At 43.0% G+C, this 20398-nt stretch overlaps 1 protein-coding gene across 1 annotated transcript in view; it reads left to right on the forward strand.

Annotated features, from left to right (window-relative positions):
* Positions 1-20398, forward strand: part of Dock2 (dedicator of cytokinesis 2) — a 409472-nt gene that overhangs the window by 76388 nt on the left and 312686 nt on the right. The window contains exons 15-22 of the mRNA XM_034506657.2: positions 1335-1433; positions 4597-4669; positions 4792-4895; positions 7778-7961; positions 8071-8168; positions 9849-9938; positions 11190-11290; positions 12103-12237. Of these exons, the coding sequence (XP_034362548.1) occupies positions 1335-1433; positions 4597-4669; positions 4792-4895; positions 7778-7961; positions 8071-8168; positions 9849-9938; positions 11190-11290; positions 12103-12237 (884 nt within the window). The remainder of the gene's footprint in view (positions 1-1334; positions 1434-4596; positions 4670-4791; positions 4896-7777; positions 7962-8070; positions 8169-9848; positions 9939-11189; positions 11291-12102; positions 12238-20398) is intronic.

Genomic DNA, 20398 nt, shown 5'->3' on the forward strand with positions numbered 1-20398 from the left:
AAATGTGGCAAGAAAACCACACTTCGGCCCCTTCTGGGTGACTGTGGCTTGGGTAATGTGCTGGAGCCCGACCTGATTCAATGGACACAAAGGACAGGAGGAGAGCCAGGGATGGGGAAGTAATTCCTGAGAATTTGGAGCTGGTCACTTAGCTCCTTTTTGGAGTACCAAGGGTGGTGTGTGTGTGTGTGTGTGTGTGTGTGTGTGTGTGTGTGTGTGTATGTGTGCAAATATCCTCTACTGATACGCATGCTCTGTGTTCCCTTTGCTCAGAATGCTCTTCTCATGTTTCTGCTCAGAGCTAGCTTAGAATCTCCAAGATGCTTAACTGTCTTCATCTTTAAAGAAACTTTCCTCATTCCTCATCTATACTTAAACATCCCTCCTTAACACACAGTAATCTGTCTGTCTGTCTCTGTTTGTCTCTGTCTGTCTGTCTGTCTGCCTGTCATCATATCCCATTGTCAGAAATGACAGCTGAACTCTTCTGAGCTCTTCCCCACAAAGTTGACATTCTGTCCGTCTCTCTAGGGCAGCGGTTCTCAGCCTTACCAATGCCATGGCCCTTTAATATTGTTCCTTATGTTGTGGTGACCCACCAACCATAAAATTATTTTTGTTGTTATTTTACAACTGTAATTTTGCTACTGTTATGAATCAGGGTGTCTAATACTCAATCCTTGTGAAAGGTTTTTTTTTTTTTTTTTTTTTTTTTTTTGACAACCCCAAAGTGGTCATGACCCACAGGTTCAAAAACCTCTGCTGTAGTGTTTAATCTAGGTGTGTCCCTAGAGAGTACTCCTCCTGTGCGTCACTGAATCCTTGCTCCCTCAGCTCCTCACCCCAGGACTGTTTTCCAGATCAGATACCCAGGAGTCTTTCTGAAGCTGCTGCCATCTTCCAGTGCCCAGCAGGCATCCATCCACTGTGGTGCATTAGTTTGGGGAGTCCATCAGAAAGACATTTTTGTTTGTAAATGTTACAGACATTCACTTTGGGGTAAAAGTAGATTAGTATGAGGGACAGCATGCAGTAATTCTGAGGCTGGTTACCATTTACAATAAGGCATCCACGTCAGTGCCTGGCAGGCTCCAGTGCATTTCAGAAAAGAAATAATAGAATCTTTGCAGTTAGGCAACTGTCGCTTCTAGGCTGGGGATGGCAGTGTAGAAATCCACAATGTAGAAGGGCTGTCAGAATAAGAGCCTGGAAGAAGGGGTAGGGAAGGAGAAGCTATTCTTTGACCCTAACATTATCCTTGGCCTTAGGGCCAAAACGGCCTACCTCAGGTAATGGTAACATTATAGTGTTTCTTTCCATTTTATCTTGATCAGAATGCAATTTGTGTGGGAGCCGGAGACAAGCCTATGAACGAGTATCACTCAGTCGTGTACTACCAAGTCAAACAGCCCCGATGGATAGAAACAGTCAAGGTAATAATGATCTTAATGGTAACAAGGGCAGTGAATGCTTCATAGCAAGCCAGGCACTGTGTTCAGTGTTTTTATTTAAGGGATCCACTTATTACTTACAACCACCCTGAGTCAAACTAGACACAGAACAAGTGAGCCGCTTGCCCACAATCCCGTTGCTACTGTGGGTCAGAGCTAGGGTTGTAACCCCAGCAAAGCTCAGGGTTCATGCTCCTGTCTGTTAGCGGAGAGAATAGGGGTCGTCTGGGGCTGTTAGCACTCTGTCTCCCTTTGAGGAATTAAGTCTTTCAAATAGAGTGAGTTCCTTGAGGCCCAAGGTTCATGCTCCAGCTCTACCATCCCCTCACCTGATGTTTGATCCTGGGCAAGTCTTTCAACCACTCTGTACGGGCTCCTCCTTTGTAAAATGGGAGTAACAATAACTGGGAAGAAGAGATATTTAATACAAATAGAAGGCTCCATAAAGAAGTATGTGCTCAGCCTATACTACTCTCTCTTGGTTGCCTTACATCCAGAGGAGGGAAGACTATTTCACATATACTTCCAGATCACGAGATCAGTGATGGAAGGAGGGGCAGGAAGTCAAGCAGGAATCTGGAAGCCGGAACCATGGAAGGATGCTATCACTGGCTGGCTTGTTGGCTTATGTTCAGCTGGCTTTCTTATATAGCTCAGGACCACTTGCCTAGGAGTGGTAGTGCCCACAGTGGGCTGAGCCCTCCCATATCTGACATCAATAAAGATGACAGCTCACAGACATGGCCACGGGCCAATCTGATCTGGATAGTTCTTCAATTGTAGGCTGCATGATTGTAGGTTGCAGTTAAGTTGGTGATAACAGGATATTGATTTAGTAATGGGAGAGGAGAAACACGTAGTGACTTCAAATGTGTACAATTACACTCTTCAAAGTCTTTCTCATATAAGTTTTCCAGGCACCCAATATTGTGAAGCTACTAAGTGACATTTCATTAAAAAGAAAGTATTCCCCAATTAAGTAAATGTGATGGATACAGAGAGGTTTGAACCTAGAAATCTAGGCTTCAAAAGACAGATTCTTCATTTCGGGTTCTGAGGTGGATGTTCTCTGCAGCACAGCACTGCAGAAAGCAGAGAGCAGTGCATTTCCTAAGCCCTGCTGGCCAGTGGGCTGCTTCTTTTCTTCATAGACCCACACCCTAGGAATAGCATTCTGTTGAACACACCTTAGCAATTTCCTGTCCTAATCGGTCAGGTGTGAACTTTGGCAGATGTGTGGCCTTTTCAATAATATGTAAGAACATACTGTGTTTTCCTTTATGGGATGACCTGGCCAGTTCTGGACCACATTTGCTGGAGGAATACAGAATGTTGGGACCATCTGTATTTGGCTCTGAGTTACAGAAGTCATCACCCTCTGTATGCTGTCCTCTGAAACACCTGCATGGGCTCTGTAACAGTAACTTAGCTTATGTCTGGTAGCATGTGCATGGTGGCCAATGAGCAGGTCACCAGCTACCCTGATCACTGAGTCAAAGTGGAGTTATCCCATAGTCTTCTTGTAAATGGTGCCTAGCAACCTATGTTGTTTTATTCAATAGGGAAGAATGACAAAGCTTCCAGGAAAATATGAGTCTATCCAGGGCAAAGATGACTTTTGTAAAATGCTTTAGATAGAAGCAGCCAAGGTGCCAGGTCATTAGAATAAGCAGAGAAACATCTCTGCTGGAACAAGACATAGGAGACAACTCACTGAACAGTGAAGCATGAGCAAAGCTTCCACTGTCTTTGCTAAGATATTAGCAGATTCTTTCCTCGGCCGGTGCTCTGACTACAGACTCAAGACAGACAGGATTTCTATTTGGTGATGGCTATTCACACCACGGCCCTTGCTTTGTTGCTTATGTTCCTGTTTTTCTACAGTCGGTCTGTCTGCACATACTCTCTGAAAAAAGACTGGGTAGGTGTCGTGCTCTGTGTGCTCTCTTGGACCCTGGTTAGACTCCTTCTATGCTAGTCATTGCCATGCGACTATTATTGTCACCTGTGTAGAATGTGAGCTCACTGGGTGCAGGGACTACCATACCTCAGCTGGGCTAGTGGCCTGCATGGTTGTAGCTCTTGGTAACCCTCAGTCTTAAGGGAGAGCACAAAAGAAGGTGCAGATACCTATGAGTCTTTCAGCTCTTTTGCTCAGTCTGAAACATAGGCAGAATGGTAGACTGTCAGTCTGAAATTTTACTTTCTGAAACAGACAGTGTCACAACCCACACCTCGGTTTGTCACTGAATAGTTGGCCACATGGTGCAAGCTTACCCTCCTTTCAAATCTAAGTATTATCCTTGCAGATAGCCTAGCTTGTCTGTGTTGTCCTGAACTGCCCATGAGACTTAGGGAGCAGTGTGCTCAAAAGCCAGGCTGAAAGCACTTCAGTTAAAGATGCTTGTGGACTGGAGGTGGTTGCATTAGAGGAGGATGCTGAGGTCACTGGTGGGCAATTGTCCTCACGTAGGCCTTGAAAGTAAAAGCATCAGATATGAGTCAACCAAAGAGAGGATGAGTCTAGATATACACATTGGATTAAATATATATGTATGTGTAAATATACATGAATAAATAGATATACATACACACATATATAAACACAATTAAATATATATATATGTATATATTTACATATATGTATATGTATATTATGCATAAATAAATAGAAACACACACATATACACATATATACATATATGATTAGAGTGCTTTACTAGTTATATTTGCATATGTGAGAGCCATCAAGCAAATCCCCAAATGGTCACTGTTAATTTTCTAAATCTGGCTTCAATGCAGGAAAAATGTGCATGCTGCTGCTTGCATTGCATCAAAACACATGCTATAGTTATGTGACTTTTATATCAATTTTGAGAGATTCATTTTTCCTTGCTATAATTTATGGACCTCTTTTCATTGGCTGGGGATGTAATTTGCCAAATGGATTACATCTGATACTTTATTTTCTCCTTATAGCTAGTTCTTATGTAATTTATTTACAGCTCATCAGTCTTGATGGATGGGAAGTAAATCAGCACATACTGTTCCAAGTTAAATGGTCGGGCTGCTGAGGTGGGGGTTGGGCGGGGCTGGTGTCTCTTCATACTCATTGTCCCCTGAGCTGTTGTTTCTGCCCACCGAGGTGGCTGTCCCTATTGAAGACATGCAGAGGATCCATCTGCGGTTCATGTTTCGACACCGGTCATCACTAGAATGTGAGTATGCCATTCATGGTATGCCTGCCGTACTATTAAATAGAGAGGGACAGAATGGCTGGCTGGCTGGCTCTTAGAGTTTTCATTTTCTTTTTCTTCTGGCCTTGCACTGCTGTCTGCAGCTAAAGATAAAGGTGAAAAGAACTTTGCCATGTCCTATGTGAAGCTCATGAAAGAAGACGGAACCACCCTGCATGACGGATATCACGAGTTGGTGGTTCTCAAGGTATGGGGGAGTAGGGCCTGCAAGGGGCAGAGCTGTAGCAGCAGGATGGCTTGGCCACTAACAGCAGGAACTCTGAAATCATACTCACCAGGGCTCATGAGCTTTGACAAAATCTGCACTTGTCTGGATCTCTGTTTCCCCTTTTTTGAGCCCTCAGTGAATCCTTATGAGGAGGCGATGAAACAGTTGCTTACAAACAGGACAGTGGTGAGCAAAGGCCTCACCTGGGCTTTGTTTCATTTACACTTCCAGATACAAGGTATCAGCAAATGAAAAGAGGGGCAGGAAGTCAAGCAGGAATCTGGAAGCAGGAACCATGGAAGGATGCTAGTTACTGGCTGGCTCGTTGCTTATGTTCAGCTAGTTTTCTTATATAGCTCAGGTCCACTTACCCAAGAGTGGTAGTGCCCACAGTGGGCAATGCTGTGGAATAGTGGAAATGTTATTGTTCCAGGAGGAAAGAGCTCTGAGCCCTTGTCAGGAATATGTAGAAAACACTTGAAGGATGCTACACTGTAATTGTTACAACCTAGAGCCCCAGATCCTGCTGTCCCTTTGACAGCTTCCTAGGTCTCAGTTTTATTTTTCATTACTCTTTCCTCCTCCTTTTTGCCTTCTTCATGGGAGATGGGGAGAGGACATCCCCAGGGACTGAACCAAGGTGCCATGTGAGAAAAGCACTCTGTCACTCAGTAAAAGCTTCAGCTCTGTGTCATTTTTCACAAGCAATATACTCTATAATACTATAACAAAACACCTGAAGCAGGCTACACTGTAATCAAAGAGGTCAGTGGCACATGGAGGACACAGCGCCCGCACTAAGCTCTGATGAGAGCCGTATTGACTGTGTCACACCATTGCCAAGAGATTATGTGTGAGAAAGATCTAGCATCCCAAACAGGAAGTCAGATTTGGTGTGGCCAAGCTCAGGATTTGATAACAATCCTTTCTTGAGAAGTAACCAGGATCCCAATAAGAGCTTCCTTCATTCCTTCCAAGGTCAGTGCTCCAGTGGCCCAAGGATCTCTAAAAGCTCTTATGATTTCAACTCTGCACTAGCTAGCAGGTGTCCAGCACATGAAAATGTTGGAAACTAGATTAGTTACTTCTCTCACTACTATGATAAAATACCTGGCAAAATGCTAAAGGAAGGAAGGAAGGGAAGGAGGGAGGGTGGGAGGAAAAAAGAGGGAGGAAAGAAGGGAGGAAAGGTGGGAGAGAGGAAGGAAGGAAGGAAAGGAGGGAGGGAGGGAGGGAGGGAGGGAGGGAGGGAGGGAGGGAGGGAGGGAGGGTTACTTGGATTCATAATTCCAGAGTAAAATCCATCATGGTTGGAAGGTCATGGAGAGAGAAACTTCAGGCAGCTGGTCACATTACATCCCTGTTAGCAAGCAGGAGATAACTGCCAGTAATTAGAGACCTAGATGTTACCACGTCTAGAGTAGGCTTCCCAACTTCAATCAATCCAATCCATGATTTATTATATTACTATTTTTTTGAGACAGGGCTTCACTATGGAATCCCACTGGTCTGCCTGGAACTCCATATGTAGACCAGGCTGACCTGGAACTCACAGACATCTGCCTGCCTTTGCCTCTGCCTCCTAAGAGCTGGGATTAAAGATATGTGCCATCAGAGCTGATTGATTAACTAGGACATGGAACTCCCTCAGAGTCGTGCCCTGAGACTTATCTTCTAAGGGATCCTAGATCATGTCAGGTTAGCAGTTGGTAGTGACGGTCACATTCAAGACACACTGAGCGTTTACAGCGGGAGATGTAGGGTCTCATTCATTAAGATGAAGGGGCTGTGTAAGCTCTAAAGTGTATACACATGCCCACTCTTCTGAGTTTTGCCTCCACGGGCTTGGGCTGTGCACAAAATGGTGTGGGGAATGTTTTCTGGGATCTTCCCTACATGCTTTCCCGCTCTCAGAACAGGACGATGCAACCAACTATCAGGCCCAGGCTGGAGGCAAAGCATGGAGCCATGAAGTGGGCATAGCTAAGAGCTCAGCGAGGGCCAGAGCTTCGCCTCAGATTCCTCTGCTCCACTTGCTCCAACACACATGTTGAACATGGCCGCCATAACCACACCATGATACTTTTCTCTGAGACTCTGCCTTTCCCACAGAGCTCCTCTGTTCTACAGCCTCTGTTTGCTCCTGCTTCACACTGGGGTTCTTCTTGGCTTGAAAGTCTTTCTTTGCCAACAGTCTGTGAATGTCTTGGGGTCAGAAGAGCAGCAAGAACTCATTTTCCTTTTCGCTTAACTGCATCAAACCTCCTTTTCCTCATCTGAGCACTGAGGGTAGCAGGATGTGTTTCAAATGATTACGAGCCTTACACAGGGTAAACCGAGGCAGGAAAGGGACCTGGCATAGCTCCTGTTGCAGAGGGAGGACACAGTAGGCATGGTCTCCTAGAATGCCTACTCTCTTCTTAGAAACCATACGACTCCATTTATGTATAAGAAAGTGACCCAGAGAGGTCAAAAGATGAATCCAAGGTGACATGAACTTCAGTGACAGAGAAGGTTCAGACCTATGTCCTTTGTCACTAACTCCTAGTTCAGAATGATGGGCATCTACATTTTCTTTTGTCTCAAAAATTTAAGATGGATTCTGTCATGTTCTGGGAGTTTCAACTCTCTTATAATCCCTTAATACAAGCTATAGAGCCACGGCCTTTCTATTAATGTGATTTGCGGATTCCTACCTGCTTTGTGGGAAAACAATCCTACCTCATATTGCTTCTCTGATGATTTCCTTGCTGTTTCTGAACTTTCCACATTACAGTGTATATTATTCAACCATTACAGGCACTATGTGGCATTGCATATGTGGTCTTGCCCTGGAGCAGTAACCAAAGTGTTGTTTCTAGGGAGACAGCAAGAAAATGGAAGATGCCAGCGCTTACCTGACACTTCCTTCTTATCGACACCACATGGAAAACAAGGGAGCCACTCTGAGCCGGAGCTCCAGCAGCGTTGGGGGCCTTTCTGTCAGCTCCCGAGATGTGTTCTCCATTTCCACCCTGGTGTGTTCCACAAAGCTCACCCAGAACGGTAATGGAACCACTGGGGGGCTGATTCTGTGGTGCATAAAGCCTAGGGGAGGCCAGGTGTGGACGGTTTAGCCAGTGATGACGAGTCTCTTCCCGGATTCTTCTCCTAGTGGGTTTGCTTGGCTTGCTGAAATGGCGCATGAAGCCACAATTGCTCCAGGAGAACCTAGAGAAGCTGAAGATTGTGGATGGAGAGGAAGTCGTGAAGGTCAGTGGGACTTTGCTTGGATTCATCCACCAGTGTCAGAGCCGTAATGGTGAGACATTTTGATGGAGTCAGACGACTTGACCTCTGATGACAGCATGTGGCACCAATCCACCATGAGGAATCTCTGTTGGGAAATCCAGGCAGACATGAACTTTGGGCATCAAAACCACTGGCTGAATTGGGCCTTGGAAATAAACAGCCTTGGATGCAGATCTCAACTCTCCAACTCCCATAGCTTATGTCATAATATTATGACTATGACACATTTCTCAGGATTGTTATGAGCCTTTGAAGCGATAACATTTAAAAATTACCCAGTACAGTCTCTTATCCTTAGTGCATAATAATAGGTGAGCTACAGCATATGAAACACGAGAGATTCAATATATGTTAACTAATATTCTTGCTGTTACACACTATGATACATAATAATATAGTAGCAGTCTGGTCTCAGTACTATATGCATATTGGTAGAAATACAAAAAAATATTTATTTTGTGCTTCTGGGAAAGCATATATTAAAGATGAGCAGGAGAAAGACACCAGGTTTTACATCTTAAGCAAAGCAAATAGAAAACAATGCAAATGCCAGATACTGCTTCCTCGTGGTAGCAGAGAATGTAATGTGTCTGAACAGCAGGCCTAATTAAACCAGCTCTCTTCTGCAGTGCTAGGAATTGCAAAGGATTTCTCAGTGGTCCTGGTGATGGTGTTTCCATCAAGAACTTGAAATAGATAGAAAGCAGAGATCAGACATCGTTGTATGATTACTTTGGGTCTTGAGTGGCCATGGAAAATGTATTTACTTATCCTTAGGAGAGTAGAGGGAGTCAAGTTTTATTTAATTGCCCAAACCTGGAGAAACAGTGGCAGAATTGCCTGATCAATGCTTTAAATACACACCATTGATCAATCTACCTAATTTAGGAATGGCAAGGGAATTCCCCCAGATCTGTTGTCTTTGGGCAGCTTAGAGTAGGCTTGAGGGGGTGTATTACATTGTCTTCTTATTTTCTATTATTTTCTTCTTTGAAAACATTTAGTTATTTTATTTTGTTATTATATACATGCAACATTATTATATGTTATATACATATTATATATACCTATATGTATGCATATACACATGCCTGTATTACAGGTATGGAGAAGTGCCAAGTGCATCTCAAAGAATTCTTATACATGTGCACCTCATCTAGCTTGTGGTAATGAAGGTGCCAGGATCTTGGTTGGTTTGCAGAGGGTTCCTCATATATCACCACCAGAGGAGACACCATTATGCTGACCATCATCAACATCAATTGGGTGTTGTTGGTGGTGGTGCTGATGTTGTTTTTCCTTGCCCTTGGAGTTCATAAATACAGAGTAACTGAGGGTGAACATTGAATGTTTGAGTTATTTTATTTAATGCAATGTTTGTAGAGGCTTCCTCATTGCTGCACATTGAAGTGATTTACTCTTCTGTATGGTGCAGAATCCTGTCATGGGAAATATCATAATATGTATATATGTGTCACTGATGTGGGGTCACGTCATTCCAAGTCCTGCGGCTTATTCAGGAAACTTCTCTGAGTACCTTGACTGTGGCTGAGTGGGCGTGTTCTCTTGAAAGGACACACTATGATGAGATTTGTGGACTATTTGCCCTCTTTCTGAATACAACCGTCCTTCCTTATCCAGTTCCTCCAGGACACTCTGGATGCCCTCTTCAACATCATGATGGAACACTCCCAGAGTAACGAGTATGACATCCTTGTCTTTGATGCTTTGGTAAGAGAGTCGGGATAACCATTCGGCAACATCAGGTTTGAATGCTTGTCTCACTGTGAGAAAACAGAACATATGGGCCTTGTGGTTCTTCCCATGAATATTGAGAGGTTTTAGAACCTTTGGCAAGACTGAGTAGCTGTTTCAGTGTCTTCAGTTCATTTGAGAGTCTGAGGCTTGGCAGTTGATCTGGGTGGATGTGGGGGATAAGTGTTGTCAGGTTTTTGATGTCTGATTGACAGTGCATGAGACTGGGGAGTGTTAAATGACTACCTTGGCTTCTCAGGATTGTCAGGAGCTGTCTGAGGCCAGGTTATAAAGCACCTAGATGCTACCCTATCTGTTTTACCATCTCTTCTTGACGTCTTATAATTAACCAGGGTCATTTCGCTCTTCCCAGTGAACTTTTCACAGTGTACCGCCATCCAGACTCCCATATGGTCTCACTCTTAATGTCTCTCTTGCAACTCCAATTTTCTCTATGCTATGTAAAAAGAATTATGGGAACCATCTGGGGCTGAAAGGATAGCCCTGTGTTAGAATGCTTACGAGCATGTGGAGGCTCTGGGCTTCACCTCCCATCACTGTCGATCAATAAATTACTTAATACATTTAATATAATTTAAAGGAAGAAAAGACTGTTAGGGTTGTTAGGAACCAGCAAACTCTTGATTTGTGCAATACTCCTGGGTCATGGATGTTTGTATTCTGGAAAGGGATGCTTGGAGATAATTGGCTTTCTCAAGCTCAATTTGGGAAGGTCCCCTAGAATGCTAGCCTGACAGGAAAGTTGTTTCATGACTAAAGGTCCTTTGATTAAATTACCAAAGGAAGTGCTGAATGTTGCATGAACCTCCTGGAGAATCATAACGCACAGAAGCATAGATCTGACTCTGGAAGTCCTGCAACAAAGAAGGCAGTCTTAACGACAACCTGAGATTCTCTTAGTTGAGTAGGAAATCCTTTTATCTTCTAATACCCCAAAGCATACTTTTTGAAATATTCTCTCTTTCTTTTTTCTTTTTTCTTTTTCTTTTTTCTTTTCTTTTCTTTTTTTTTTTTTTTTTTTTTTTTTTTTTTTTTTTTTTTTTTTTTTTTTTTTGGTAGAGACAATGTATTAGTGAAAAGGATTCATTATTCATTAGAGGGATTAACTCTCAGGCGAAAGAATTGTGACAAGGGTTCAGTTGTACCAGGTGAACAGGCTCTGGGTACCCTCCCAGAGCACCCCCAGTAATTCTGACTCTTCCTCAGATCTACATAATAGGACTCATTGCAGACCGGAAATTCCAGCATTTTAACACAGTATTGGAGGCTTACATCCAACAGCATTTCAGTGCTACCTTGGCCTACAAGTAAGTAACTGTGTACAGGGATTTCCTATGCACCTGTGTTTGTCCTGGCAAGATACACGGGGCACAGGGAACTGGAGCATTCTCTATTGACACTAGTCCGGGTGAACTTTCCCTTTTCTAAACATCTAAGCACGGGTTGGCTGATTCACATATCCTAAAAATAACCAAAACCCCAGAGACTGGGTGAATAGTTTACCGTGGCAAATAAACAAGTAGTTTATCGGATCACTCAGCAACTCAACTGTTGTTTATGGTTACCTGTGAGCACCAGTACGCATGCTCAGAAGCTCAGTGTTGATTGGATGTAGGAGACCCTCAGGGTCAAAGATGGAAACCCACAGGAAAATTCGGTGGCAGCCAGCTTACCTTGAAAGATGGGTCAGGTATTCCAAAGTCTAACCTACCAGTGATGAATAGCTGCAGAAAGTTTCTAAGCAAAGATGCTCCATGATAATTAACAATAATATATCTATATAGAAGAACTTGAAAAAGACATTATTACCCTCATTCTCACTCATTCCTGATTATGCCTAGTTCTTTTCCTCGTCAAAAGATTATTTTTTTTTCCCTCACTACTTTATCTTTGCTGGGCTTTTTTTTTTTTTTTTTTTTAATGGGCAGGAAATACTTATTCATCCTCTGTAATAAATATATTTTGAAGCAGTTATTTTTATGCTTGCAAATGAGTCGTGAGCTTTGCTGCACCGCCACCTTTAACCTTCGATTGAATGCCTTATAATTTCCCGAGCAAACTAATTACCATGCTGTGGATGAGAAAGAGATGTATTTTGAAAATATTATTCCTTATTCAGGAAATTGATGACGGTGCTGAAGACTTACTTGGATACCTCCAGCAGGGGGGAGCAGTGTGAACCCATCCTCAGAACTCTCAAAGCTTTAGAATACGTGTTCAAGTTCATTGTTCGGTCGAGGACATTATTCTCACAGTAAGTATTTGTTGTGTGAGACAGATTGATTAGCACTGCAATCAATACAACACAACACAATAATATTTTCTTACTGTAGGAGATTTTTTCTCTTATTGAAACTAGAAGAATTTTTTTTTTTTTTTTTTTTTTTTTTTTTTTTAAAGAAATTACACCAGGATTGGTGATCTGGCTTGGTGGTAGAGGGTTTGTAGATCATCTATGTGGCCCTAGGCTTTATCCCTAGTACCAAAAACAAGACAAAACAAGGACAGACAGGAAAAAAAATATAGCTAGAGTTTGATTTAAAAAAAGAAACCTTGAAAATTCAAATCTAGTCTAGAGATCATGAATATATAATAATTTTATTCTCTTAGCTCATTTGGTAAAGACATAGGGAGTAATACCACAGGACAGTGATGCTTCGCCCGGTGACTGTGACCTACATGATTTGAGACTAGTTTATTTTGTTTGATATTCTTCATTCGAGTTAAGATTATTTAAGGAAGATTTCTAGAAGTCTGTGTTTAATGTTGGAGGGGCTGGCCGGGAAGAGCAGAACTCAAGCGATTTGCCATTCCCGTGGCTCTCATAGGCGAATTGGTGGTAGATGAATTGGTTTCTGAGGCTCTGCTGCCTACCCTAGAGTTTCTCACAGCCAGCAAGGGTGATTGTGTGTTAGAGAACCTTGCAGGACTTTGATGATCAGGATCAGAGCTTGGCTGTGTTCCTGAAGGACACTAGGGATGGAGATATTCAAATATAATACATTTATGTAAGTGTATGGTAAAGTTAGGTAGTGTGGATTAAATGTTCATTAGATTATTGGAACTAAGAAAAAAAAATCTTCAAAGGTTATGGTGTCTAGACCAGCAATTTTTAACCTGTGAGTCATGACTCCTTTGCCGGGGGAGGGTCAAACAACTCTTTCACAGGGGTTGCCTACGACCATCGGAAAACAGATATTTACATTACAGTTCATAACAGTAACAAAATTACGGTAACAAAGTAACAAGAAGAATAATTTTATAGTTGGGGAGGGTCACCATAACACGAAGAACTGTATTAAAGGTTATATTGCTTTAGAATCTTATTAGCATGAATAAAGACTACTCAACTGAAATTGACTAAGAAGAGACACAAGACTTCATTTTAGTTCGTAATACTGAAAAACCCAAGGAGTAGATGGGGCACAGGTGTGGCTGTGGCTAGGTAGTTAGGTGTCATAGGACACACCCACCCCATCTGGATCTGGGCTCTGCTTTCATCTCGCTGGTCACTTCTGAGTCATTTTCCACTGTGTGGGGGCTACATATTCTATCAGTGGAAGCTGCTCTTGATTCCTTCTCATTCCTGCAAAACTTTAAGCCAAGAACAGTCTTAGGTCACGTGTTAAGATCTTAATCAGATGGCGTGGCTGGGGGACTCTGTGAACTGTGTGTCTGAGCTCTTGTGCGTCGTGGTTAAGGCCAGTTACTTGCAGTATAGGCTTTGGCTTAAGAGATGCCTTATTAAAGGTGAGGTCTCCACCTATCACCTGAAAGTGACAGGGGATGGATGGCCCTGGTTTCACACTCAACAAGGTGTCTCCTTTGGAATTTTCCTAAAACACTGAAATTTCAGATAAAGAATAGAATGATACCTGTATGCCTTAGTTTATTTAAGAAGTGAAATATCGGTTCCAAATCCTTTAGTTTTCCAGCTAGTTAAATCTTGGGGATTATTCTTGCAAGTTTGGATAGTATTGTTTTTTGTTTGTTGGTTTGTTTTTAAAATTAGTCGTGAACCAGCTGTGGATTCTGGTCTTTGTAAGAGTTGACTTTCTTGGAATTCAAGGAATCAGATTTTGTAGTTCCAGTTATACAGGTCAAGTCAGGATTTCTCATGTCTTCTTTCGAGAGAGAACATTTGGTCTGTAAGAATAGTTCTTACCTTTTGTTTCACCATCTCTTCTTCCATTCTTCCTTTTAGTATTATTTTCTTTTCTTTCTCCCTCTGTCTCTCTTCATTTCATTCTTGTCTTTTCACTTTCAGATTCCTCTTCCATGTTCTTGAACAAAGTAAATTTGCTTATTTTCTTTTTTCTCTACCTCTAAGCACATCATTTTGTAGAACTTCTAACCCTTCAGGGTGATGTTTTTTTTTTTGTACCCAGTGGCTTCTGGTTTCCTGGGCATGGGGCTAGCATTACTTGAATTTCAAGCATATGAGATATCACTAACATGGACAAGAAATGATGTCTTTACAGCAGCAAAGAAATAATCTTAAATGTTTCCTCTGAATTAACATGCACATTGACCTACAGAGCGCCTGCAGCCTCATAACAAGAGCTACTAGATGCTATGTGTCCTATTCACTGCAGAGGCTTTAGGGACGGTCTGTTTCTCCTGAATGTATAAGGACACGGGGGTGGGGGGGGTTGTGGTACTTTCCCATAAGCAAAGACATCTTACTTGGAAACTAGAAAGCAGAATGTCAATGCTTTTGAGTTCTAAAGCCATCTGGAGAGGAATCCCATGATTATTGGCAGGATGGGTTCCAGATACTTCTTTGTTCTTTTGTCCCGTGTGTATAATTGCTGATCTAGCTCCCAATATTTGTTCCCCTGTCAGTTTTCTTTGTATGCACTGCACATGAACACTGTGTGGGTGAGGATTCTCCTGCATCAACACACAGGATGCAACTGGATGTGAATAGAAGAGAAACAGTTGATAAGTGGAATTTTAGTTGGTAGGGATGATTCCTTTCTATCTAGAGCCAAAGGAGATGAGTTTCTTGTACTCTTGTATCATTAGCTGCCAAATTCAGTGTCTGGGGCAGGTGTCTGTGGCTGCACACAAGTCTGAGCCGCAACAATAATGGAAGCCAGCAGAACAGGTCCTAGCTCCTGCCACATGGAGTCATCAAATCTTAAATCTTAAAAATCCTTAAATTGTGGTTGATATGTTCAACCGAACCCGAGTGGCCACACACATGGCTGATGTCCACCAGGCATTTGTAGACTGACTTCTCAGGCAGGCTGAACTACAAATGAAACACATTCAGAAGCAACGGAAGGACTATCCTCTAAATATAGACCTTTTTTATAAGGTCCCTTTCAGCATGTTTAAGTCTAAGGTTCAAATACCCAGCTGTATTGATCTGTGAGCTATGTATCATTTCTGTACTGGTTTCTGAGCTATGGCTTTACATGGATTCAGAAATAGGTCGCATTCCCCAGTTCTATGATGGACATTGGCCAGGCACTGATCAATGAGTCTGCAGAGCCTATGAGAGGACAGCCCTCAAGGGGAGGATACCCAGAGCCTGGAGCTGCAAAGGCCTTTGATCCCATTCATCCCTCAATTGAGAAGATGCCCCTTCCAGACTACCCTGTGGGCAAGCCTATGGGGCACTTTCTAGATTGATGGTTGCTATGGGAGGGCCCAGCTCACTATCAACAGTGTGAATGTTTGGCTGGTATTGGGTGCTATAAGAAAGTAGGCTAAGCAAGCTATGAGGCTAAGCCAGTAAACTTGCACTTCACCATGGTCTCTGCTTCAATTCCTGCCTCCAGGTTCCTTCCCTGAATTCCTGTCCTGACTTCCCTCAGGGATGGTGCGTGACCTGGGAGTTATAAAATGAAATAAACTCCTCCCCAAATTTCTTTTGGTCATGGTGTTTTATCATAGCAATAGACTCCCTAATGAAGTTTTATAGGTTGCATACATGTATCTGTGTAGGTATAAGCTAGATTCTACATAGGAGGAAAAAAAATATAATGTATTTTGTCTCCTCTCCAATTACCCTCTCTAGTTTCTCCTGCATCTTTCTCTTTAGACTCCTCCCCCTCATAGTTACAATGTACTTTCACATTATGTATGTGTAAATGCGTGTGTGTGTGTGTTTAATTCTAGATTTTGCATATGAGAGAAAACAGGTGATATTTGTATTTCTAAGTCTGGTTAATTTCACTTACTACAACCATCTCCGGGTGCATTGTCTTTCCTGCAAGTGGACATAATGTCATTTTTCTTTATTGCCGAATAAGAAATCAGTAAACTACAGGGGGTCCTTGGGAGGGTTTGGAAAGCCATCCTTGTTATTAATAAAACCCTGCAGGCAACCATGACTTTATTCTCATTCCCAAGGGACTAATAAAGAAAAGCTGCCACAGAGTAGCTCCTTGGGAAGAGAAACACACTGTTCTCTTAAGGGAGCCTCGGTATCTGCAAATGTCAGCCCCTCCCCCACAGCTCACTCAGGAGCCTAGAAAGACTCTTGTGGTATAGGCAGTGTTGTTGGACTGCATGGGTGCCACTCATTAATATGGGCTGCAGGAGCATGGTGCATAGCTCTAGTCAGCACCTCTGGTCTAACTCATCTGCCTGAGCTGAACACTCCCACCCTTCCCCTGGATGCTTTCAGTATCACTGATCTGAACCCAGGCACCGGTTCTCAGAGCTCCCTTGGCATTTTAATTCTGTATCTTGCTTCATTCTGCCCATATCTCACCTCCCTGGCCTCCTCTCACACCTCCCTGAAGCCTAGATTTCTCCTGTGAAAGTAGTCACATGAGCTGACTTCCAGGTCACAGATGTACTTACTGGGTTGTCTGAACAAAGCCCGAGCATGCCCAGTGCAGTGTTAGTCAGAGGGCATGCATAAGCCTCTGTCTTCTTAAACAAATAGGAATTTAGCTTGCCAGTGTGATTTGTTTTCATTGTTCATGTGTGAATAAATATTAAAATGCGATCATCTGTGGATGCCGAGCACACGCTGGAATGCCTGTCACAGCAGCATTCTCGGTTCTCCTGCACGTAATTCGTTTGTATGTTAATGCCATTTATTTCTATGTAAGCCTCAGTTTTCGGGTTTGAATATAATTCCACTTTTTGATGACAGTAATGGCTCTGTAAACTGCACAATTGTAGTTAAATGGGATTATTTTATGATAACATTAACTTGGCATCATATCAGGAAGGAAGGGAAAACTGTCATCAAAGGGAGATTGTCTAACAGTTACATCTCTTTAATTTATTATGTGTTTTGTGAGTTGCCGAGCTGTGGAGGGGGGAGCTAACAGCCTGTTTCTCATGAGCATACATGGAAGCATTTTGTTAACTGTGGAATAAGTTGCTGTTTGGATAAATTGTGCACATGTGCAGACTTCTAAGCTGTTCTTTCCTTTGATTTTTGGAAATACTAAATATTTGTTGGGTGTGTTTTAGAGGGTAGGCACTTCAATAAGAGTGGTGAAATTAGTGAGTCATGGTGATGGATTTGGTGCAACAAATATGCCACCAGCCATCCAGGCATCCTTCCCAGGGATCAGCAATGACCGGTGATACAGGCAACTTGCAAGTGGCTCAAAGAGATGGACACCAGTGGCAGCAATGCCCCACCTGGAAAACATCAGTGATTCTTTTCACAGAGATATTTTAAATGCGGAGAGCTATTTGAGAAGGCAGACACTGGGAGAAAAGAGAATCAATCCCACCTTCCCGATACACCCATGTAATGGAAACCCTGGTTACCTTCGCTCTGTCTACACGCCATTAGCCATCAAGTCTCTTCTCTGTTGTTGACTCTACACCACCTGGCATAACAAACTTACAAACTCCCAGCATTATATTGGTTACACAGAAGAGGAAATGAAACCCAGAAAGGTACAGAATATGGCTCTAGGTCATCCAGCTAGATGTTGGTGGGAGAGACCGGGTAGCATATTCTGTTGTTTGTGAATAGCAGGTTGTAAAGGACAGCGCTATGATTTGGGCAATGTCCTTAGCAAAGATCTATGTGTTGAATGCTTGTTTCCCAGCCTGTGGTACTTTTGTCCAGCAGTAGACCCTTAAAGAGGTGGGGCTTGGTGGGAAGTCCTCAGACTGTTGGCGAAGTGCCCAGTGGAGAGGACTGTGAGATCCTGGTTTGAGGCAATCTTTTGTTCCCTGTGCATCAGGTGAATGGTCTCCAACTAAGAACCAAAATGAACCTTTTCTCTCTCTAAGTTGATTAGGTCAGGTGTTGGTTACAGTGAGGGACAGCTGGCTGATACAAGTAGTGTGTGGGTAAAGTGGCCGCGGTACATTGTGGGGACTATGGCCCATCTGGACAGATGGGTGGAATCTAATTTGTAAAAAAAAAAAAAGTAAACCAAGGAGCTTGGCTTTGTCCTGATGTCGGGAGATGTTTTGCTTAGGTACTGTTCTTCATTCCTGGAAAATGTGCTGGCTGACCCAGTTCATGGATAAACCCATCCACTTCAGTCAGGCAGAGATGTTAAAATTTCTTTCATCGCATATAAAGAAATTAAACTTTATTAAGAGTCCTGATTAAGTTGTTTTGGGGAACAGCCTGAAAATCCCTATTTTGTAGAGAGGGAGCCTTTGGAGGTCTGAGGCAGCAGACTGACACGATTAGGTTTGTGCTTTTGAAGTACTGTGGAGATGGTTTGGGGGAGAAAGCACAGATAAGGGAGAAAGGCAGTGGGAAGTGCAAGCAATTGCAGCAGGCTGGGTGTGAGGACTTGTACTCAGGGTCAGCAGTGTAGTGGGTGGGCTGGAGACAGAAGGACAGAGGGAAAGTCTGTAGGAAAGCAAGCTGGGTCCTCTGTTCCTTCTAGCAGTTAGCAGAGAAGATGTCTGTGACCAAATGTGTGTGGAGCTTTCGCACACAGCGGGTGTGAGCCCTGTGGTGGGCCCGAGTGGGAAGTTCTCCAACTGAAGGTTGGCTCAGTCTGACATCGTCCACCTACAGGTGCAATCAAATCCCACAGGTCAGGGGCTCAGTCCCCAAGGCTGTCCTCACTTTAGAGGCCGGTCCCAGCTCCAACCATGGGTGTTTTTTAGCTGTGCTTCTGGCTGACTAGCTATAAACTGCGGTTCCTACAACATCCCTCTCACATTAAATAACCCATCTGAGTGTGTCCTGGCCAGCAGGACATTAAACAGGAGTCCCAGGAGATCACCTGAAAAGGGGGGGGGGCAAGCAGGCAAAAATGCAAAGAATGGCGACCTGTCTATTGGCTGATCAGATCGCAATTTTTACTTTTTCACTCAGGGGTTATATACACAAAAAAGGCAGGATGTGAGGGAAGGGGATGACGCAGGAGCGTAACTGTTTTTAGGGATTATACAGATATCTTCCAGAACAGAGTATCAGCTGGGTGAAACTTCAGAGGACAGGTCACTCTGACTCCACCCATGATTCACTTGTCCCTATCTAAGTTAGGGATAATAATAATAATAATAATAATAATAATAATAATAATCCATTGAGGTTACTTATCTACAAGGTCTATGACTACAGCCTGGCAATTGTCCACCAAAGCTGCTTGTTTACAATAGCTTCTAGCCGTCTGTTTCAAGGTTTTTACACAGAGACCAAGACTTTGTGCCAGCAGGCATGCATGTTAGGCCTACCACTGTCTTCAGGCCTATGGCTGATTCCAGGCCTTTAGTGTATAGACAGAGATGCCCCTGACGTGAGTGTTTTACAGAGCTAAGGGAATACTTACTTATAGTTACTAGTTACATAAGTCATCACACCCATTCCAGTGCATGCTGGGTGAAGAGCTGACCAGGCAGCAGGGTAGAGGGGCACCAAAATACATTGGTGTTTCATTAAAGAAAGAAATCAGAACACTTTCCCCTGGCCTAACTTGACCAAGAGTGAGCCCAGATTTGAATTCTCCACTTCTCTCTCTGTATTTTCTGCAGTTCACAGTTTATGGCTTGCCTGTAGTCGATGTCTGTTGTCTGTCTGTCTATGCCTGTCTGATGTCTGACTGTCTGTCACTGTGTCTGAGCCCCTCATAGAGAACTTTTGCTTGTATGTATTAAGCAACCCAGAAAGGGGAAGGAATATAGGATGCTTACAGAAATCATTAACAGAGTTTTATAGGGAATGAAACTTACTGACTCCATGACCCAGAAGCACCTAGGAAAGTAAATGTAACAAGATAAACAGATTTAGCAACCTATATCCACATCACTTTCAACATTTATGGTGGATAGTTGCTTTATAAGGTCACTCTTGACGTGCTCACTGTTTCCAGAAAATGATTACAATAGCACACATACATACACACAGGCACCGCTCTCCGGGTCAGGAACACGGAAGCTTATAAGATTAAAGCTGTGCGTTAGCTTAGGTTACAGGAGCTGATTACATGGCAAATCCAAGGCAAGGTAAGTTGGTT

The sequence above is a fragment of the Arvicanthis niloticus genome, chromosome 6 (genome assembly GCF_011762505.2).
Source record: "Arvicanthis niloticus isolate mArvNil1 chromosome 6, mArvNil1.pat.X, whole genome shotgun sequence".
NCBI classification, from domain to species: Eukaryota; Metazoa; Chordata; class Mammalia; order Rodentia; family Muridae; genus Arvicanthis; species Arvicanthis niloticus.